At 43.5% G+C, this 19,334-nt stretch overlaps 1 protein-coding gene across 6 annotated transcripts in view; it reads left to right on the top strand.

Moving 5' to 3' along the window:
- LOC105888990 (protein unc-13 homolog C) overlaps positions 1-19,334 on the top strand; it is a 101,017-nt gene that overhangs the window by 21,252 nt on the left and 60,431 nt on the right. For all 6 annotated transcript variants that reach the window (XM_031569595.2, XM_031569594.2, XM_031569597.2 and 3 more), the window contains 9 exons: positions 726-945; positions 2,131-2,358; positions 3,679-3,820; positions 8,621-8,790; positions 9,657-9,772; positions 10,998-11,161; positions 16,752-16,905; positions 17,010-17,078; positions 19,082-19,171. In XM_031569595.2, the coding sequence (XP_031425455.1) occupies positions 726-945; positions 2,131-2,358; positions 3,679-3,820; positions 8,621-8,790; positions 9,657-9,772; positions 10,998-11,161; positions 16,752-16,905; positions 17,010-17,078; positions 19,082-19,171 (1,353 nt within the window). The remainder of the gene's footprint in view (positions 1-725; positions 946-2,130; positions 2,359-3,678; positions 3,821-8,620; positions 8,791-9,656; positions 9,773-10,997; positions 11,162-16,751; positions 16,906-17,009; positions 17,079-19,081; positions 19,172-19,334) is intronic.

Raw genomic sequence — 19,334 nt, forward strand, 5'->3', positions numbered from 1 at the left:
ACAGAGAAACTCGGAAGGATCTCCGACAATAAAGCATCCCAATTGAACGAGAGAGGCCTGTTAAGGTCAGGGTTCGATTCTGATTGTGATTCACAACTGGCATGGGAGACTGAGGGGCCCAAGCATCCGACTTCTGAATTGATTGCAAGACAAAGAGGGAGCCATGTATATACTAATACGGAAACATAAATCAATATGCCATGTGCACCAGAAGATGAAGATGGACTGTGGAAAACATGTCATCAGATCTGAGGCTTGTTAGCATATTGGCGCAGTTGCCCTTTATGGTTCTTTGATTGAAGCAGGGTGTGCAATTTCATGTCATCTCATTTCATGATAAACATGGGAAGCGTCTCCATGACGATTCAGCCTAGAACCAAACCAATTTGAATTCATGATTTATGCTGATTTTGTCCTTTTTATATACTAGAAGAAGAAGAAGCTGTATTTGCAAGTTGTTTTGTTGAACGCTTAATGCCAAATTTGAATATGAAAATGTACAGATTTGAGGTTTTTTGGGCGTGTAGCTCTTCTCAGTTATGCACAGAAAAAGACACACTTAAAATAAAATGAGACATGACTGTACACAGATATTAAGAGGGACACATATTCATCAAACTTGCGTGACAACAGCAATGATCCAATGATGATTTGTAAGGCCATAGCTCTCGGTGCTCAGCAGCCAAACAGGGCTCAATCAATCTCCCTGTTCTCTTCTCTTCTAGAAACTGCATGTGCTTAGGAAGACCTTGCAGGCCTTAATCTACCCAATATCATCCACCACACCCCACAACTTTGAGGTCTGGACGGCGACCGCTCCCACATACTGCCATGAGTGTGAGGGCTTACTGTGGGGCATCGCTCGTCAGGGCATGCGCTGCTCTGAATGTGGGGTCAAGTGTCATGAGAAGTGTCAGGACCTTCTCAACGCAGACTGTCTACAGCGTGAGTTTCTTTCCATCTCTCTCTTCCTCTCTTCCTCGACCTCTTTCTCACTCTCTCTCTCTTCATCTATCTTTCTTTCTTTCTGTGATGCTTAGGTGTGTGTTATTTGGTATATTGTCACAAAAAAACAAAGTGTATGATGGGCAAGTTCTCATTATAGAAAATTTACATAGATATTACTTATATATAATTTTCTATCTCTGTTGACTGTCAGTCACATTAATATAAAAAAGGGAATATTTGTCCCCCAGTAGGATCAGTATGAAAAATATATCAGTGAACTTTTTAAATATAATTCCTAATAGTTATACTTCAGAGACCTTCAGAGACACTTCAATGCAGGCAATTTAAGCCGTATGATGTGCTAAACAGCAGTGTCTTTTCTCCAGGTTGAAGTGCAGGCTTCTGCCGTTCTCTCATTATATTACACATAAGTACAATGTTTACTCTTCCCTCTTTGAAGGGAAGCTTTAAATGCTGAAGATTGTCAGGTTGTTTGTAAGTTCAGTATGAATCTGCATTCAAAGCCTTTCATTAACATATTAAACAGATTAGTCTTCCTATTCTTTTCTGAAACCAATGCATTCAACACTTGTATCCTACTGCACTAAAACATCTTCACAGCAGTATACTGTATGTGTCTTTTAACTTGCCTTTTTTTCTTTACTGTATTCTGTATTTTATGGTTTTATCTAGTAGATACATACAAGCTTCAGGGAACAATTGTCACTGTTTCCGAATTAGATTAGACATGCTTGGATTGATGTAAAACTGATTATTTTTGCATTTACTCAAATCATGACTAATTTTCATTTTGAGTCCTTGACCTCACTGCTGATGACAGGCAAGATAATTCAATTAAGGTTGGTGAGGCGTCCTGAAATGTCAGCACTTGCACAACAAAGTGGTTTCAGCATGAGTGCAAGCTTCTGGAATCCTTTCCAAAGATTACTTCACTCATACCTTTTAATGTTCATGGCCTGTGTGTGTGTGTGTGTGTGTGTGTGTGTGTGTGTGTGTGTGTGTGTGTGTGTGTGTGTGTGTGTGTGTGTGTGTGTGTGGGTGGTTGGATGTCTGTGTATTTCTCTGTGATTTATATGAGGACGCAGCCTTGTTTTTGTGACTGCATATGTGTGTGCAAGGTTGTGCGTGTGTTTGCTTATGTGTCTCTCCGTCCATCTCCAGGAGCGGTGGAGAAGAGCTCCAAGCACGGAGCTGAGGACAAGACCCAGACCATCATCATGGCCATGAAGGAGCGCATGAAGATCCGAGAGAAGAACAGGCCCGAGGTGTTCGAAGTGATCCAGGAGATGTTCGAGATCACCAAGGAGGACTTCACCACGCACCTGAAGACAGCCAAGCAGGCCGTGCTGGAGGGCACGTCTAAGTGGTCTGCCAAAATCACCATTACAGGTCAGAACTGGGTTTCAGTGCAGCAATATCTGCATACCAGTAAGAGAGGATGTTTTGAAAAATTCCAAACATTGCATAAATCACACACAACTACGTTATGTTAATCACAAGATTACACATGATCTGGGCCTATACTAGTTTCTTTTTCAATTTCTGTGTGTTTCTAGCTTGTTTTAGTATGCATAGGTCTTAAAAGAATGTGGTTGTTATATGAGACCTGTAAATCCTTCATTTTTATGATCCACATCGTTATACCCAGACGAATAACTGGATTTGAATTTAATTTAACATATGCGAATGGCTGCTGCCGTGACGGTAAGAAAGCCCATTTGCTGTCTTTACTGTGTCAGTGTCCGGTGTCTGCTGTGCACCTTCACCTGACTTTGCCCGCTCCTGACACCGCGAATTATTGCCAAGTTTGCACTTCTGCCAGGATGTCAATACACACAAGGGGAAGGAAAACACAGCGCTGCCTTAATTTATCTCTAAGGCTATATTGAGTTTCCCATTTTGGAATGTATTCATTGACTCGTTATTTATTTATTATTCATTTGATAAACACGGAGGCGCATTGATTCCTGTGGCAACAGTTTTTCTCTGTTATTCCATACCATAGATTGTTCCGGGCTGCACCTTCAGTGTGCGCCTCAGAAAACCCTTCAACCCTTCATCTCTGTCATGGGGAGTCAGCCCGCTTAGGCTGCATTGATGCAGTGGACGTCAGCATCGACACAACATCCCCACACACACACACACACACACACACACACACACACACACACACACACACACACACACACACACACACACACACACACCACCCCCCCAGCCTCTCCATAGTGTTCCTCCAGCCAGAGCCGTGCTTCCTTGCCATCCCCTCTGAGGGGGCTCGTTCTGCTGCTCACTCCCCACCAATCACTCTCAGCAGCCAACTCCAGGATATATGTAACATGAATAATTTAGTGTGTCACTCATTTATGTTTAATAACCTAATGCTCTCTCCCCTTTTATGGCACTGTGAAATACTACTGGTGCAGTAATTGATGGTGCTAGGCTCTCCCCCGACTCGCCATTGACTGAGCAGAATTCTACAATGGGAGCCGTGGCACGACACACCAGAGCCCCCTCTCTGTTTATGATTTTTGCTGTGATGACTTGTCTAATAAAACCAAACATGCAGCATTTGTATGTCTGTGGCCTCGGGCAGAGGCAGACAGAAAGTAAATACAAGCAAATAAAATGCAAAAGACATTTGTTGTTTTTGGGGGGGGAATTGTGCCAGACGTGATGCTGACGGTTGTGTTGTGTTTCTCTACCCAGTTGTGTGTGCGCAGGGCCTGCAGGCCAAGGACAAGACGGGCTCCAGCGATCCTTACGTCACCGTGCAAGTGGGGAAGACCAAGCGCAGGACCAAGACCATATTTGGAAACCTCAATCCTGTCTGGGATGAAAAATTCTTCTTGTGAGTCACTCTTGAACTTCCCTCCCTCAGAATGAGCACTCCGGTGGGAATAGTCCCTGAAGTGTCATGACGAGAGAGGCCCACTTCCATAGGCCATCAGGTGAACAGTAAAAGCTGAGATGCCTCAATTACTTTATGCCATTGTTCAATTCTCACAACTCTCTTTGCTTTTAATTATGTGCAGTATCGATTTGACAGAGGACATCTCACTGCAAAGGTTGTCTAAAAATCCTTTCAAATAGGCCACTGTGTTGCCATAATGACTGCTTAGCTATTATGCCCTATCTTGCAGTTGCATAAGCATTCCTCTTGATAAGAGGGCAGGCTCTTAGGAGGCTCTGAATAGATCATAATGAAGAAACATGCGAATACTCACCAGCTCAGGCCCCCCTTAGCCAAAACGGCCTCATTCCTTTTCATATTCTTGAAGGGAAGCACATTGCCTGGTATATCCTTGAGCCCCTCACAATCATTCTAGTGTCATATTACGGTGAGGAGTGGCTTAGCTTTTCACCCCATCTGTGTCTGCTCTATCTCTCCATGGGCATATTAGGCCCGTGAGGCTAGATAAGGGACAGGTGCCCCTTCGCTGTGGTGCAGCATCTTCAATAGATGATAATTGTTTTGCTGCCTGGTGATGACTGTTTTTAATCATGGTTTTATATTCTTTTTGACCTTAAAAGACGAGAGCTTTGACATTTTGAAGAAAAATGCCTATTTATGAGCTATAAAATGGAATAGCTTACTTGAGTAGTGTAGGCCTACTGGTGGAAATACATAGCTTTGTAGTTCGTAGGTTTTCTGCCCTTCATCTCCGTTAAGGCTCTTGTGTCATGTTATATGGGCATCTTAAATAGCAATCGTGCAACTGCAACCATAAACGGAAAATGCTTTTCCTAAAAGGCAAAACACAAAATGCTTTAGATAAATTGCTCCCTAGGCACAAAGGTACCTACAGTTGAGTTTGAATAATACAGTATTTATTGCACAGCGCTGGTGGTTTAATCTGTTCCACAAACATCCCATATTCCTTGCATGTCTAATCTTTCAGAAGCTGCCAATGCATCCCTTCAGTGGATGATTAAATGTTGATACAGATATCTTGGTGTGCAGAAACCATAGCATATTGGCAATGCTTATTTATGAGTCCGAATTCAGAATCCCTTGCGGCATAAACTTGTAAAAGATTAACACATTAGAATGTATGAGTTTAATCAACCACAGCCCCTATATTCTGCAGCCTGACCCCAATCCAATCCACTGCACTGCTCTCTCTCTCTCTCTCTCTCTCTCTCTCTCTCTCTCTCTCTTAATTCACCCTTCAACTGGCCATCCAGTCTAATCCTGAGAGTCCTGACCTCCAGATGAAGAAATAGTCATCTCTCCCCTCACAAATGAAGTCCTTTAAGGCCACACAACCTCAAGCTCCATAAAAGCTCTGCTGACCCCTGGCTCATAACCTCTGCGTTAAGAGTCACTCTACCTCTTTTTTATATTTATCTGAAGTGTTATCCCAAGCCAAACTCTGTAACTGACAGCATTATAAATCATTTGTCATAGATACATGTAGTTACTGTAATCTACAAAGGGAAGAGAGAGACCCGGGGTCAGCCTTTTATTATTTCTCTCCAATTTAGTTCCTCAAACGAGGCAGGCAATCCTAAATTATTAGTGTCGTTTTGTCAATATCACTGTTAATGGCACAGAAGACCCGCAGAGTCTCGTAAATATTCAGTCTTATCACAGGTATCCATGGCCACTGTTTGTTTTTAAAGCATATTTACTAGTAAATCTTAAGGTAGAGCGAAGCCACCACGTATCTTTTCATACATCAGCCAGGGGCGTATACCTCTAATATTACCCACTCACCTGCAACATGAAAACACAATGCATTTCAGCTTGTTATATATGATGGGGAGAGGAAACCTTGCCCCGCATCCCTCTGGGTAATTTGATATTGATGGCAGCAGGGATGCAGGGCCATCTGCCACCCAGGGACACTATGGGAACCCATAGATCATGCATGCATTGCAGTCTACCCATTGCCCGCACACCACTGCAGCCTCAGTGGACCCAGGGGCCAATTAAAAGGCAGATGAGATGAGGTGTTGGTGGCCATAATTTGTATGAAATCTGCATTTCTCAACCTGGTTGTTTGTTTAAGTAAGGACACCTGTGTGCCGACGGGGCAGGTAAAACAGATGTTGAGATGTGTTCATTAGCGACCACGATTTATCATGAGGGGAATTGCCTATTTGATATATGTTTTTAATCCCAGGAGCCTCCCTGTGTTACTCATGAAGAACAAAAAGCAGCATTACCAGACAAATTTGCCAGTGGGTGAGGAGATATAAAAATAACAAAAAGAACACTAGGCACCTAATCTCTGGCTAAAAAACCCTCTCAACCCTACATTATAGAAAATGAAAATAACACTATGAAAAATAGTTGACTGTTTGATAGTTGACAGTATCTGTCCAGTATAGTGCTGCCTTGCAGTACTATAATTGTGTGTCTTACAAACTGCATCAGTTTTATTATCTCATTATGGGATTTTGTCCAATGCCATGTCAACAACAATGCTGAACAATGCTTTTAAAATAAGTCATGTATGGTAAGCATGTCTTGTCAAAAAAAAAAAAATAGATCTGCATACATTTCAATACAGGAGCCAGAGACAGGGTTTGGAACCCTTGCTTGGAGTCGACAGTGGACTATTCCCTCAGTTTCAGGACCATGGACAGCTCCAAAGAACAGTTTAGTTTAAAGCCCCACAGCATTCAGAACTGCGTGCGCAGACAAAGAGAGTGCGCTGCACAAGCCAAATTATGCTGTCAGTTACGTTCAGGTAGCATGTTCATTCTCCATGAGGCAGAACTGTAGCTGTATTGCTCCTATGTATGTCCAGTGGGAGACCATTCCCACAGCCGAGGCTTTCCATGTGGGAGCATCAACAGTATGAGAGAGAAGTCTTTTGCGAGGGGGTTGAATCAGAGGATTGGGAGGACTTAAGCAGGGATAAATAGAGTTTTCTTTGGAAAGAAATTCCCTTTTTACTCATGACCTTTTAGAAGAAGCACAAATAATTTAACGACTGTCTCATTATACAGTTACTCAGCCCCAATGTCTCTTTATCTTTCTCTCCCTCTCCCTCTCCCTCCCTCTCTTACGCTTGCTGTCCCTTAAGTCTATTTTATTTAGAACTGTCTTGCTACATTTGTGCCATTATATTGCTCTGAGACTATAATTAATATCACTCTCATTCAGTAATTCGAATTAGAAGTACATATATTCAATCAAGATGGCTTAATGTCAGCATATAACGTACTAATACAATAACAGCAACAATAACCACTACGTCAATATGAAGGACCAGACAAAAACACCCCTGTAAATCTAATAAAACAGTCACAGTCACCTAATGTACTCTGTAGGTTTCGCACTCAGGGAGGACACTGAGGCCTCCCCAACTCCATGTGACAGGCCCTTCCAGCACACCTTTCTCCCTCCATGTGTGAGTGTGGAGCTTCAGCCCCCTTCCCCCCTCCTCCTTCGGGCAGGCCTGCTTCTCTCTCTTGGGAGGAGGAAGCCTCCACAGTGCACATGCAGGACTTCCTTGAAGAGAGCCGGTGGGGATGGTCTGACATCAATTCCAGCTGACAGGGAATCGTGAGGAGGAGGAGGAGAGAGATGATTATTACGTCTTTCTCTCTCGGTCTTCCTGTACTTCCCGCAATTCCATATATCTAGACAAAATACAGGAAATATGAATGCCAGGATATGACAGACCAACAAAAGAGGCCCTAAAAATACAGCTTCAGTTTGGCATGTGGTTACAGAGGTCTCTGGAGGCCGTAAAAACTCGGCACTCTGCAGTTGCCATAATGCGGCGCCGTGACAAATAAAACGGATGGATTATTGGCACAGCTCCATTTATTACGTGGGTGCGAGTCGGCACTTTAATGTTCATTATGGGGTCTGCCTCAGTCCTGTGGTAAGAGCGCTGTCAGGCTGCCATGAAAGTGGCTTCTGCTAATATATTAGCCAGGTCTCTGTTGAGTTTTTTGGGGGCCAGTGTAAGTGCCTCAATTCACCATGCCGATGGTGGCTACATAGATAATTGGACATGAGCAATGCTGGTGCATAGAGAATGCTTTGTCTTACCAGGACCAATATTGTTATAACATATTGATATAATGCAACACTTAAGATGCTGAGGAAAGCACTTTGTCAGGACATTAAATAGACACACTAGTGTCTAAATAAATAATGAAGGGACTTTACAACTCGATACTATTATGATTCCTGACGAAACACGTGATTTGTACTTGTTTTCGCTTTTCAAAGGTCAGTTATGACATGGGATGTCTATGCAAACTCTCACTTTTCTATGATGCGTCAGTTCAGCTGTAAGTAAAAGCTCCATGATTGACACATTCAGGCTGCTTCGTCCTTTTTGATTCACAAAGCCTCCGTTGCTTTCTCTCTCAAAGGAACCACAGTCTGCCCAGATGAAGAGTGATGGGAAAAGAATCTGTGTAATCATATTGAGAGATTTCAAATTGTGGTGTCCAAATGCAATCTCAATATGAACGTATGGTCTGTATTGCATTAGTATTGTGTACTGTGGGTCACTGTGGTATATCTCCTCTGCAAATGGCCTTTCAAGTCTTCCTCCTGTCTGGCCAGAGAGGGGTGGGGGGGGGATAAGTGCCCTGTTTGTCGATTCATTGGAGCATGTGACCTTAACGGGCAGCTGGGAAGTGGGTGCTCATGACTGTGCTGTCCTCTGTATTCCAGTGAGTGCCACAATGCCACGGACAGGATTAAGGTGAGAGTTTGGGATGAGGATGATGACATCAAGTCACGGGTGAAACAGCACTTCAAGCGAGAGTCTGATGACTTCCTCGGGCAGACCATCATCGAGGTCCGAATGCTGAGTGGAGAAATGGACGTGTGGTACAATCTGGGTGAGTAGAGGGCCGCCACACTGTTTCCCATACCAGATATCACAGAGTTCCTGATGCTGCTGGTATGATCTGACAGAATGTCCCCGAAATGCAAACACAGTCCAGATGATATGATGTATCAGGAAGCTCTGAAAGAGGCGGCGGCAGCCCTGTCTTCCAATTATATAGTAGAGGTGGACTCATAACATCGGTTGCAAAAGTTACTCTAAAAAGAAAAATCATTGATTCCACTCCCGGAACATTCAGTAGGTGCTTTTCTCCTTTTTCCTTCAGATAAATAGAGCTCCAGTATTCCTGCCCAATCCTGTGAATAAGCATGTCTTTGTTTGTTACAGTACCCTTTGCATTTTTAATCACTCCTGCAGCAGTAATGTGGGCCACGCTTGAAAGTCTGACATTTTACTTTCCCTCCATCTGTTCCCCTCCGACTAACAAGCAAAAAGTTCTGAGCGCAGTGCCAGTTTGGCTTCAGATGTGGTCAATATAAGTTACACCCTTCAAAAATGATACTCCCATAAAATGTTTAAAGTGAAATTTCCTGGCAACATTTTTTTTACGAGTTTATGGCCTAGGCCAGGTGGACAGCTGAAAGAGGCCACCTCAGGATAGCAGCACAGAGGCACACACCTGAGCTTTGCTCTGACATGTCTACTGTTGGCCAAGGCTCTCTGATGGATGGAATGCCTCTAAACCCTGCTGCACGGGGCTCTGATCGGGCCCTGCAACACTCCATTTATTTACAGATTATATCTATTCCCTCGTATGAGTTTGGCAAAGAAAAGAAAACACCCACACATATTTGAGTCTGAAAGAATAAATGTTGTCCCGTGGCTTAACCTCTTCACTTTTTTTTGCTTGCCCTCTAGATAAAAGAACGGACAAGTCTGCGGTGTCAGGCGCCATTAGACTAAAGATCAGCGTAGAGATGAAAGGAGAAGAAAAAGTGGCTCCACCCCATGGCCAGTACACTTGTTTACATGAGGTGAGTCCCACTCTCATTAAGCATCCTCTAGACTGGGGCATTCATCAGCCCTGAGATATGGACTTCTCCTTGGGGGACCAGATGCACACAGACCAAATATAGGACATGTAGTACATTTGTGTGGGACAATGTGAGACATGTGACCAACACTGAGAGGTGACCTTAAACTTCGATGTAATGTCTATCTAACTGAATAAGAAACAATTGTCTTCTGTCTTTTGGCTAGCAAATACCTCTACTTGATTCCACTAGTTGATTTCACAGCACACCCGTTAGGCCATAAAAGATACAGGCTACAGCTTTTACTATATAAAAGATATGATGAGCACAGTGCTGTTTGTCATCCCGTAGGCACACTAATTTTGCAAGTTACCACGGTACAATAACGCTCTTTGGGAATCCCCATGCCTCATCTAGGAATATGTCGCAGTCTATTCTTTAGTAAAATAATGTTTTCTTTTCTTTGTGGCCATGATGTCATCTTGTAGCTTTTAGTTACAAAGTTTATGTAAGTTTTTTTTTTTGTGACGTAGCAGAGGTGGTCACTGGCCCCATGACTGCACGGTTTGGTTGATGGCCATCACACCCTCTTGATGATCGCCTTTACTGCTCTCTTCACAGTCATTGGATGAAAGCCAGGTTTTTAGAATGGCTTGGCTGTGTTGAATTTGTATGAGCCAGGTTGTTGCTTTTGATGTAGCGCTATTAAATAGAGTAGTATGCCACAGAGACATAAGCGGCTCATGTGCCCAGTGGATCAAGTATGCATCCATATGTTCTTATTTCTGACCGTTAAAAAACAAATGACTAATGAACATGCTGGACATTATCTCAGTATGCGGGACAAAAGGTCAAAATGCTGTGCACATGGTCACCCTAAGTTCTAACCTCTTTCGTTAAGATTGCCTGCTTTGTGTTTCAGTGAGTCTGGAGGAATTTCCATTGTTCTCCAAACAAACTGTCGAGTTGTGAAAACCAGTGCATAGCATGAAATTGCTTTAATATCTTTCTGCTTACAGAAGAAGGCACTGCTTATATATTCAGTAATTATGGCTGGTTCTCTAGGCCACCTCATCTCAAATGCATACTCCTAGTGTGGGGCTGTTTTTCCAGAAATGTATTTCTGTTCATCTGAAGTTTCAAGGCATTTCTTATTGGTACTCATCCAAACTAGTGTTTGGCCATACCATACCACTGTGAGTTAATGTCGTGCTCTTCCTTGCAGAATCTGTTCCACTGCCTGACTGAGGTGAAGAATGGCGGCGCTGTGAAGATCCCAGAGGTGAAAGGGGATGAGGCCTGGAAGGTTTACTTTGACGACGTCTCCCAGGAGATCGTCGACGAGTTTGCCATGCGTTTCGGTGTGGAATCCATCTACCAGGCCATGACGTGAGTGACACGGCTAAGTCTGAATGGCTGTCACTGATCCCCGACTACCACTCAAGAGGTGCTTTTAAAGTGCTGTGTAAACAGGCGGAAGATGAGCGACCACTCCGCGGCACCTTTAGACTCGGGGGATTTGAATGAATTATGGCGCTTTTAAAAAAAACGCTTGCATAACCCTGTCCCTGTTGTATTGATCATCATAATTCACGTGACAAGGCCCATTCAGTAGGCGCAGTAGGCGCAGCGGGGAGGGCTGAGGGATGCTGTTGTGCAGAGGCCAGATTGCCTGGTGGAATGCAGCAAAGGAGAGAGGTGATGAGCTCATAATTGCTGGTGCAGCTGTGCTCAGGTGGAGGAGGCGGCGGAGGCGTGCAGTAAGTGTCTGAGAGATGAGTGGCGAGTGCGTTTCATGGCCGACACTTATCGTGTGTTCACCAGGATATATGAACGGGGTCTGCCGGCGGGGAGCTCCTTAGGCCAGGCCAGCCTCAGTCTACAATCATTCTAAACTTGATGGCTTTATAAATCATCCCACTGTCCCTGACAGTCTCAACTCCCCCTTTAAGGGGCTGCCTGAGAAAGAAAAAACAAAAGGAAAAAAAGCTGGGTGGCAGTGTCCACCTGCCCCTTGAAGTTGTGCTGCCCCAAGGCAACAGAGTGTGTGCCCTCTCTGGTTTTAACATCCACAGAAAAATGAAAGCGGTCAAAAGTCAAACGGCTTTCAGGCAAAGCTCAGTGTAGGGAAAGTAATGTGGAGCCCCCCCCGAGAGTACCGCATTACCAGGGACTACGGGTGGCTCAAATCATGCGGCGTGGGAATGTTCCAGAAGTCCCAGGTGTTGCATTGCTTAGGACACATTCAGTCTCTTTTTGCCCCAGCATCTCTCCCCAAGTGTTGGTGAGCAATTGTGAGATTGAAAGCGGCAGTAATTAATTAGTGTTCCCACTGCATTTCACCCCCATCCTTTCGGAGGCTTCTAGCTGCGGGAGGAGTTGCTTGTAATGAATCATACTTTAATGTTGTTCATCCCTCCTGTCAGAGCCTTCCCTTGGGCCTCCGCACATCACTGGAGATTGAGACTGTAAAACTCTGCTAAGAAATGCTAAGATGGTGTCTCCACTGCCTGGGTGGTGCTCATTTCGGAGTGTCTGCAGGAGGCTGCTGGCCCAGTGCAGGCTGCCATGACAGCGGCCACAGAGAGGCGCGGAGGAAAGAATGGGGTGCCAACTGTAACAGACCTTTTTTCATAGGCAGAACGCATTCTGTGCTACAACATGCATTCATTTATTACGGGACCATGTAACACTGCAATGCCTATTGTCCACTAAAAAACACAAACACATTAGCATTGTGTCCACGATATATTGGAGAGTGCACATTCTTTCGTACACAGAAAACTAAACAGGTGACTCATGTTGTGCACTGAATTGACTGTTGTGCTTTTCCTTTTTGTTGACAAAAGGCTGAATGCACTCCTCATGTTGTGGACAAAATATAGTAATTTCATAGAAAAAAGTCCTATCCTATGCTACATTTCCGGGGAACACATTATGATCATTTTGTGCCATCAAATGCTCATTTTGTCCACATTACAGTTCTGGAATGTATGTACCAAAGCCCTTTCGTGCACATCATCCTTTCAGTGATATAGCCTATGGACATAATTCCTTTTGTACTTTAGCAAAACACTGATGTTTCCAAAAGTTTAAGCACCCTTAGCTTTCATGGACGGAATTCCTTCTGGAACTTGCTGGCACATGAAATGTATAGGACCAAAGACCTTTCGTGTACATGGTACTTTCCATAATATAGCACAGCTGTTACATGGACAAAATTAACATTCGTTGAGTGTAGCGTATTGTGTATTTCCTGCCATGAAATGGCTTAGGATATCTATTACGTGGATATAATTACTGTTGAGTTTATTGTATAAATGAGTTTATTGTGTTCACAAAGTCAGAAGTGCATTCAGCCTTTGGTCCACCAAATGAAAATCACAATGGTCAGTTTATTACACTACATGGATCATCCGTTTGATTTTCTGTGCGCCCTTAATATTTTGTGGACACAATGCTTACACACTTTTAGTTTTTCGTGGACAAAAGACATTACGGTGTTACATGGTCTCGTAATAAATGAATGCATGTTGTAGCGCAGAATGCGTTCTGTCTATAAGGTCCGTTACACTTGGCACTCCACAAGAAATGGCTTGCCTAAGCTGTCCCTCTGTACACTGATCGTGTTTCTCCCCTTCGCGTCCAAACAGTGAGAGCTCCACTGGCTCAGCTCATGCATGTAAAACTGCAGGTAGACAGCACCCACACCTCTCATGTGGGCTAAGCCAGAAGAGGTTTTTCACCCGTGTTTGAGTTGGCAAGAGATACTCGCAACTTAAGCATTTTAAGAATCATTACAAATTATATACCCACTGTATTTTGTACATCCCTAGCTAAGAGCAAAGATCCATTAATTTGCATTCAAAAGCAGCTCATTGTGTTCCCTTGAATGTATAAATTACCCGTGCCTATGAGGTACTGAAACCCCCATAAAACCCTTAAATGGAGCATCATAGATCTGTCGGCTGTGAGTTCCTAAGGGTACTGAAGCGTTTAAAGCCAACAGTCAGACTCTAAACGCTCATCTTTAAAGGTTGTCAAGAATAGCTATTGTACCTGTAACTGCCGTAACTCACCCACAGTCAATATCCTCTGCGGAAACCTCTGATGACCTGCAGACTACTGTGTGGACCCTCTGTGTATCGATTCACTCAAGTGTTGAACTACCAGAACAGAGATCTCAAATCAGAGTGCCTTTAGATTCAATGTATTCAGTGGATTGCTTATGAACAGACGACAGTGCTTGACATCACAGTTTAATCTTATTACCCTGATGAAGTGGAATATTAGAGCAAATTGGCATAGGATGCATATGTTTATGCACAGATCTGCACATCAACCTATTCTTGAGCACACTCTATGTTTGCTCTATGTTTCTATGTGAAGGGATCTTTGTTCACGTTTGATACAGATGTTACTATCTTCTTGGTTTGAATCCCTTGGGTGTATAAGCAGTCATTGTTTTTTTCACCTTAGTAGCCCTATTGTTCTCTTGTCCCCTTGGGAACTGTGTTCATAACAACAGTATTGCTGTCTGTTTCAGATAATATCTGAGAAAAAAATGGTTCAGTTTTGTCATTCAGCACTTTTGTTGCTGAGGGCAGAATAATGACTCCAGGGTGAAAAACTTGACCATCAGCAATATTTGCTGTGTAGGTTTTTGTGAATTAGCAATGAGATAAATGCCATGACTGAACTGGAGGAGGGAAACTCATACCATTTTAGAGGATAGTCCAAGGACAGAAAGAATGGACATTTTAGTCTGTGTCGTTTTGTTTATTGTATATGCGGTTTAGCTGTGACATCTCTGAGGTCCGAACATGGATCTCAACAGACTGAGAGAACAATGGTCAGGAGCAACAATAAGCCGTAGCTAAGCAATAGAGCAACCTAACCACTCGTGACATGTGTCATTTATTGTGATTTGCCCCCGGGCAAACCTCTGTCACCTGAGAAAGCACTGGATAGCTCCATTCCACTGTTGGTGGAGGCACAATCAATTACTGGCCATAGTATCCTGGTAGCACTGTGGAGGGAAAAAGCTGCACACTCTTTAGAGGTCCTCACTTGCTCATGCCCTGGATGCTTTTGCTAATGAGCCCTGACTGATAGGTCATCCAACATGCACATACCAAGTTGGCACAATAGAAATGTGTTGGCTATTTGTGTGGCCTTCACACGTGTTCATTTGAAAAGGTCACAGGATGGCAGTCGGTGTATCATAGAGGTATTCTGCTATAGAGCCAAATGTAGAGCCTATTTCTATTGCTTTATGATATTTTCACTGTCGAACAGAACAAACCATTTGCAGGTCTGCTGCAGCTAGATTCGGGTGTTGAAAATGTGTGTGTTGGATGCCATTGAAAAAGCACATGTGAAACAATGAATGATTTATTTTCTTTAGCAAGTGGCATCGTATTCTCTGTTGCGGGTGTTGCCAAACAGTGTACATAAATAAACACTCGAGAACCCATTTTTTTCCAGAAGAGTGAACATCCTCTTACTCACTGCTTTAGAGTCCTTAATTATTTACTCTAAGCCTTAGCTCCAGTGAAGGTAATTATCAGAGGCCAATGCTTAGGCTCTACCCAGAAGGCTCTCTCTGCGCAGCATTGGTCACTGTAGATCCACCGCTGTATAGTGGAGGTATCCCACGTGATGGTTGTCCAGGTGTTATACATGGCAACATACTATATACTTATACTACAACATTCATTTAAGCACACAGCATTATCTGCCAGCATATTTGATTAATGTATTAATCTGTTTATAGCAGATGTGATCATGTCAAAGTACACATTGAGTGTTTATGTATGTGTGTGTGTACATGCAATATGTGTAGTATCTGGCATGTCTATACAGTGTTTGCTTGTACAGCATTGTATTCACGGGAGACCCTTTAGGGCACGTGCATACATTTGAGCGCCTCTTGCAATTATTGAGATTTCAGGCGCTGATGTGTCCTTTCTACAGGGATTTAGTAGTGGAAACCACAAGTAGAGTATGAATGAGCTGCGAATGTGTGATTCTACTATGGCTTCCATGCTAATTGTTTTGAGAGCTCTACAGCACCAGCCTCATCTGATACCTCCCTAACATCTTGTTTAAAAGCAAGTTGTTTAATCACACAGCATTCTCGACACCAGTGTGATCTAAATTTGGAACCCTGATCCCTGAGAAACAACGGCATAATCTTAAAGCGAGTTCCTCATTGCCTGTGTATTTGCCAACAGGACTGCACTCAATAGAGAAGTTGCCGTAGCTCTTCTGTAATTTTCCAAATAAACCCTGCGGTGCTGAAGCTAATTTTAGTGACCTGCTGTGTTGTACGACTGAGGACTGCCTCTCTGCTCCTTAAACATGTGGAGGCTTCTCTGTCTTTCTTCTCTTCTCTTCTCTTCTCTTCTCTCACTCTCTCTCTCGCTGTCTCTCCATCTCTCTCTCTCTCTCTCTCTCGCTGTCTCTCCATCTCTCTCTCGCTTTCTCTCCATCTCGCTCTCTCCCTCTCTCTCCGGTCTGTCTATCGCACAGCCTAATGAGTCCTCCCCACCAGCCTGAATGAGCTTCCTCTGAGCCCAGGGAAGCAGGGCTGGTGTGGCCCAGGGGACATTCCCATCCCATCTCTAGCACTTTAATGCAGAACACTGCATCAACAAACCGGATTGGACTCTCATTAGTCTCACTGGGTCCCAGAGGTGATGTGGGACGTAGGTGTCTGTCACTTTATTGTAAACGCTCTGTTTGTTTAGCTGTGTAGATAGTATGGGAGGGTGATAAGGCCTGAATTCCTTCCCTTTTTAATAATAGCATATATATATATATATATATATAAGTCATTAGTATACAGTAGGCTACATTGTGCCTTTTTAAAGCCATCAACAAATATTTCAAAGGTTAAAATGTAGTATAATCTGTCTTTCCTTCCCCCGTCTCTACCCCTGTCCCTTCCCCTTCTGTTTCTCCTTTCGCTGTGTAGCCACTTCTCCTGCCTCTCTGCAAAGTACATGTGTCCAGGGGTGCCGGCGGTCATGAGTAACCTGTTGGCCAACATCAATGCCTACTTCGCGCACACCACAACAGCCACCACCAACATCTCCGCTTCAGACCGCTTCGCTGCCTCCAACTTTGGGGTCAGGTTCATGCCACAGTGAATGTTTCATGATAATGTTTGTGTGTCACACTAAGCCTCCTACATTTACTGTATCATTCATTCATTCAGCATATTTTCTTGTAGAGAGAGAAGTTCGTTAAGCTGTTGGATCAGTTGCACAACTCCCTGAGGATCGATTTGTCAAAGTATCGGGTATGTATGTGGGTCAGTTTGTCCTAATGTTGCAGTGTGTTTTGTCCAAATAGAAGTGTTTGCTGTGCATATTGCAATTTAATCCAATATGTACAATGTGCTTGTTTTGATAGCCATCTGGCACACTCACCACAATACAAGATAGAAATCACATGATAATACAGATCTCATCGGAGAAAAAAAAAATAAAGACTAAATCTCATTATCCATGACATTCCTTTTATTCCGAGAGAAATGTGTTTGTGTTGTGACAAACCATTAAGGAGATGTAGGTCATTGCTGTCTCAGTCCCACAACTATCAAATGGCTGTACATTTACTACACAAGAGAAGAAACCCAGCTTTTTCTTCTCCACAACTGTCCATGTAGTTAAAAGGAAGGATCTCTGTGCCTTTGCAGTATAAGAAATACCTTTTCAGATAGAGAGAGATGAGTCCTCTAATTATTTAGAGAGACAGACAACACTGCAAAAAAAAAAATCCAGGCACCCATATTCTGATCAGTATTGGTTCTGGCCTATTCTGAAATTGCTTTGGCATGTTCACAGAGAGCCGCCAGGGAATATTAAACTTGCTTTATCGTACACCACAGACCTCTAGCTTGTCGCCTTTGGTGGCGGAAAATAGTACTGGACAGTAATACGATTCAGGCCAGCCAAGTCTTGCATGGAAGATCCTACGGATTTACCAGTAATGAAATTCTGAGGGAAATTGAGTTTGCTTTAGCTTCAAATATAGACTGATTTGACAGAGATGGTTTAGAGACGTATGCCATCCTGTATTTCTGCCATAGTGGCACTTTACCCTTGTTTTGTTTCCCCCCCTCTATCCATCCAAGTGATTCAAGCGGGGCTGGCAGTGATTAGTGTTCCGTCCCTGTTCCACTGGATTTGCGTGGCTCTGAAGCCACAGCCTAGGCATTCCTGAGCAGTCTGGGCACCTGAAGGAACACGCTGTGATGCTTACCTGGAGGCTTTTTCTGTGGGCCTCAGCTCCCTCAGGCTGTCCATTATGTTGAGGTTCACAGGGTGTCTGTCCTTTTAACCTGAATGTAAAGAGACATCACGTTACAGTCTGTAGTGCACCATGGTAGGTGCTGAGAACACAGTTCTTCCTCTCCCAAAAGTGCTGCTGTGCATCTTTTGCTGCATGACTTGTGTTTACTCACTGTGTCCCCAGGCTGTTGGAAAGCCTTTGTTTGTATCTCTGTTGCCAAACATCATTGCCACTAGATTCACCCCCACAACGTTGATTACAGGCTCCAACATGACTGCCTAAAGAGGACAAAAAGCCTGACATTCAGCCTCTAATGACAGCATCCACCAAAACCCTCCAGTGCCTTTTTCTGTTATTATTTGAAGTTGAAACTGTGAATATGCACTGCTGATAAGGGAAATGATTCACCATCTGAGATACATTTACAGTAGGCTTCTGTTTTGTTTCATGCCAGACTCTTCCTCCAGGAGCCACTGACATTTTCAAAGCTAAAGCGGAAACTGAAAGTGCTGCAACCTTATTTTGACCATTCACATTATAACCCAACATTCCTCTGGTGCAGACTGGCAGGCTTAGTTAAAGGTTGCAACTAATATGAGCTTGCTAAAGATTGCTATTAGAAAACAGGGGAATGTAAGTCAGGTACTGCATATAGCTACATAGGCCTTTTTTCATTCTGTCAAATTAAGACTTCATAACATGCTACACTGAACAGGCTGATGGCTTCACGGCCAGTACACGTATCTCTTCTTACGGATCATTTACAGTAGACTGTATAATTATGTATTTACCTGCATCCGAGTATGCTTTTGAGTGAATTTTAATTGACAGTATGAGGATTTAAATGGATTTGATGTAGTGATCAGATCACACATCACACAACATCCTCCCTGCTGATGAGTCAGATTCTCATGTACTCGTTGACTGAAAAGGAAGTGTGGTATACAGCTGTGAGGATAGAAGTACTCAGAAACATCCTAAATTTGACTGATGTTCTGTTATTTCCAGGATAACTTCCCTGCGGGCAACCCAGAGCGTCTGCAGGACCTGAAGTCCACGGTGGACCTGCTAACCAGCATCACCTTTTTCAGGATGAAGGTACTGAGATCTTTATCAGCCCTATCAGCTTTGGGTGTGTCAGCTAGGCCTCTGTTCCAGCGATAACCACTTTAATTGCCTGTTCTCTATGGCTCCCTGATTTCATGTATTTATCGCATCTCATCCTTGATTGAGGTCAGTGCCTTCCTCTCTGTCTTCACCT

This window comes from Clupea harengus, chromosome 6 (genome assembly GCF_900700415.2).
Source record: "Clupea harengus chromosome 6, Ch_v2.0.2, whole genome shotgun sequence".
In the NCBI taxonomy this organism is placed as follows: domain Eukaryota; kingdom Metazoa; phylum Chordata; class Actinopteri; order Clupeiformes; family Clupeidae; genus Clupea; species Clupea harengus.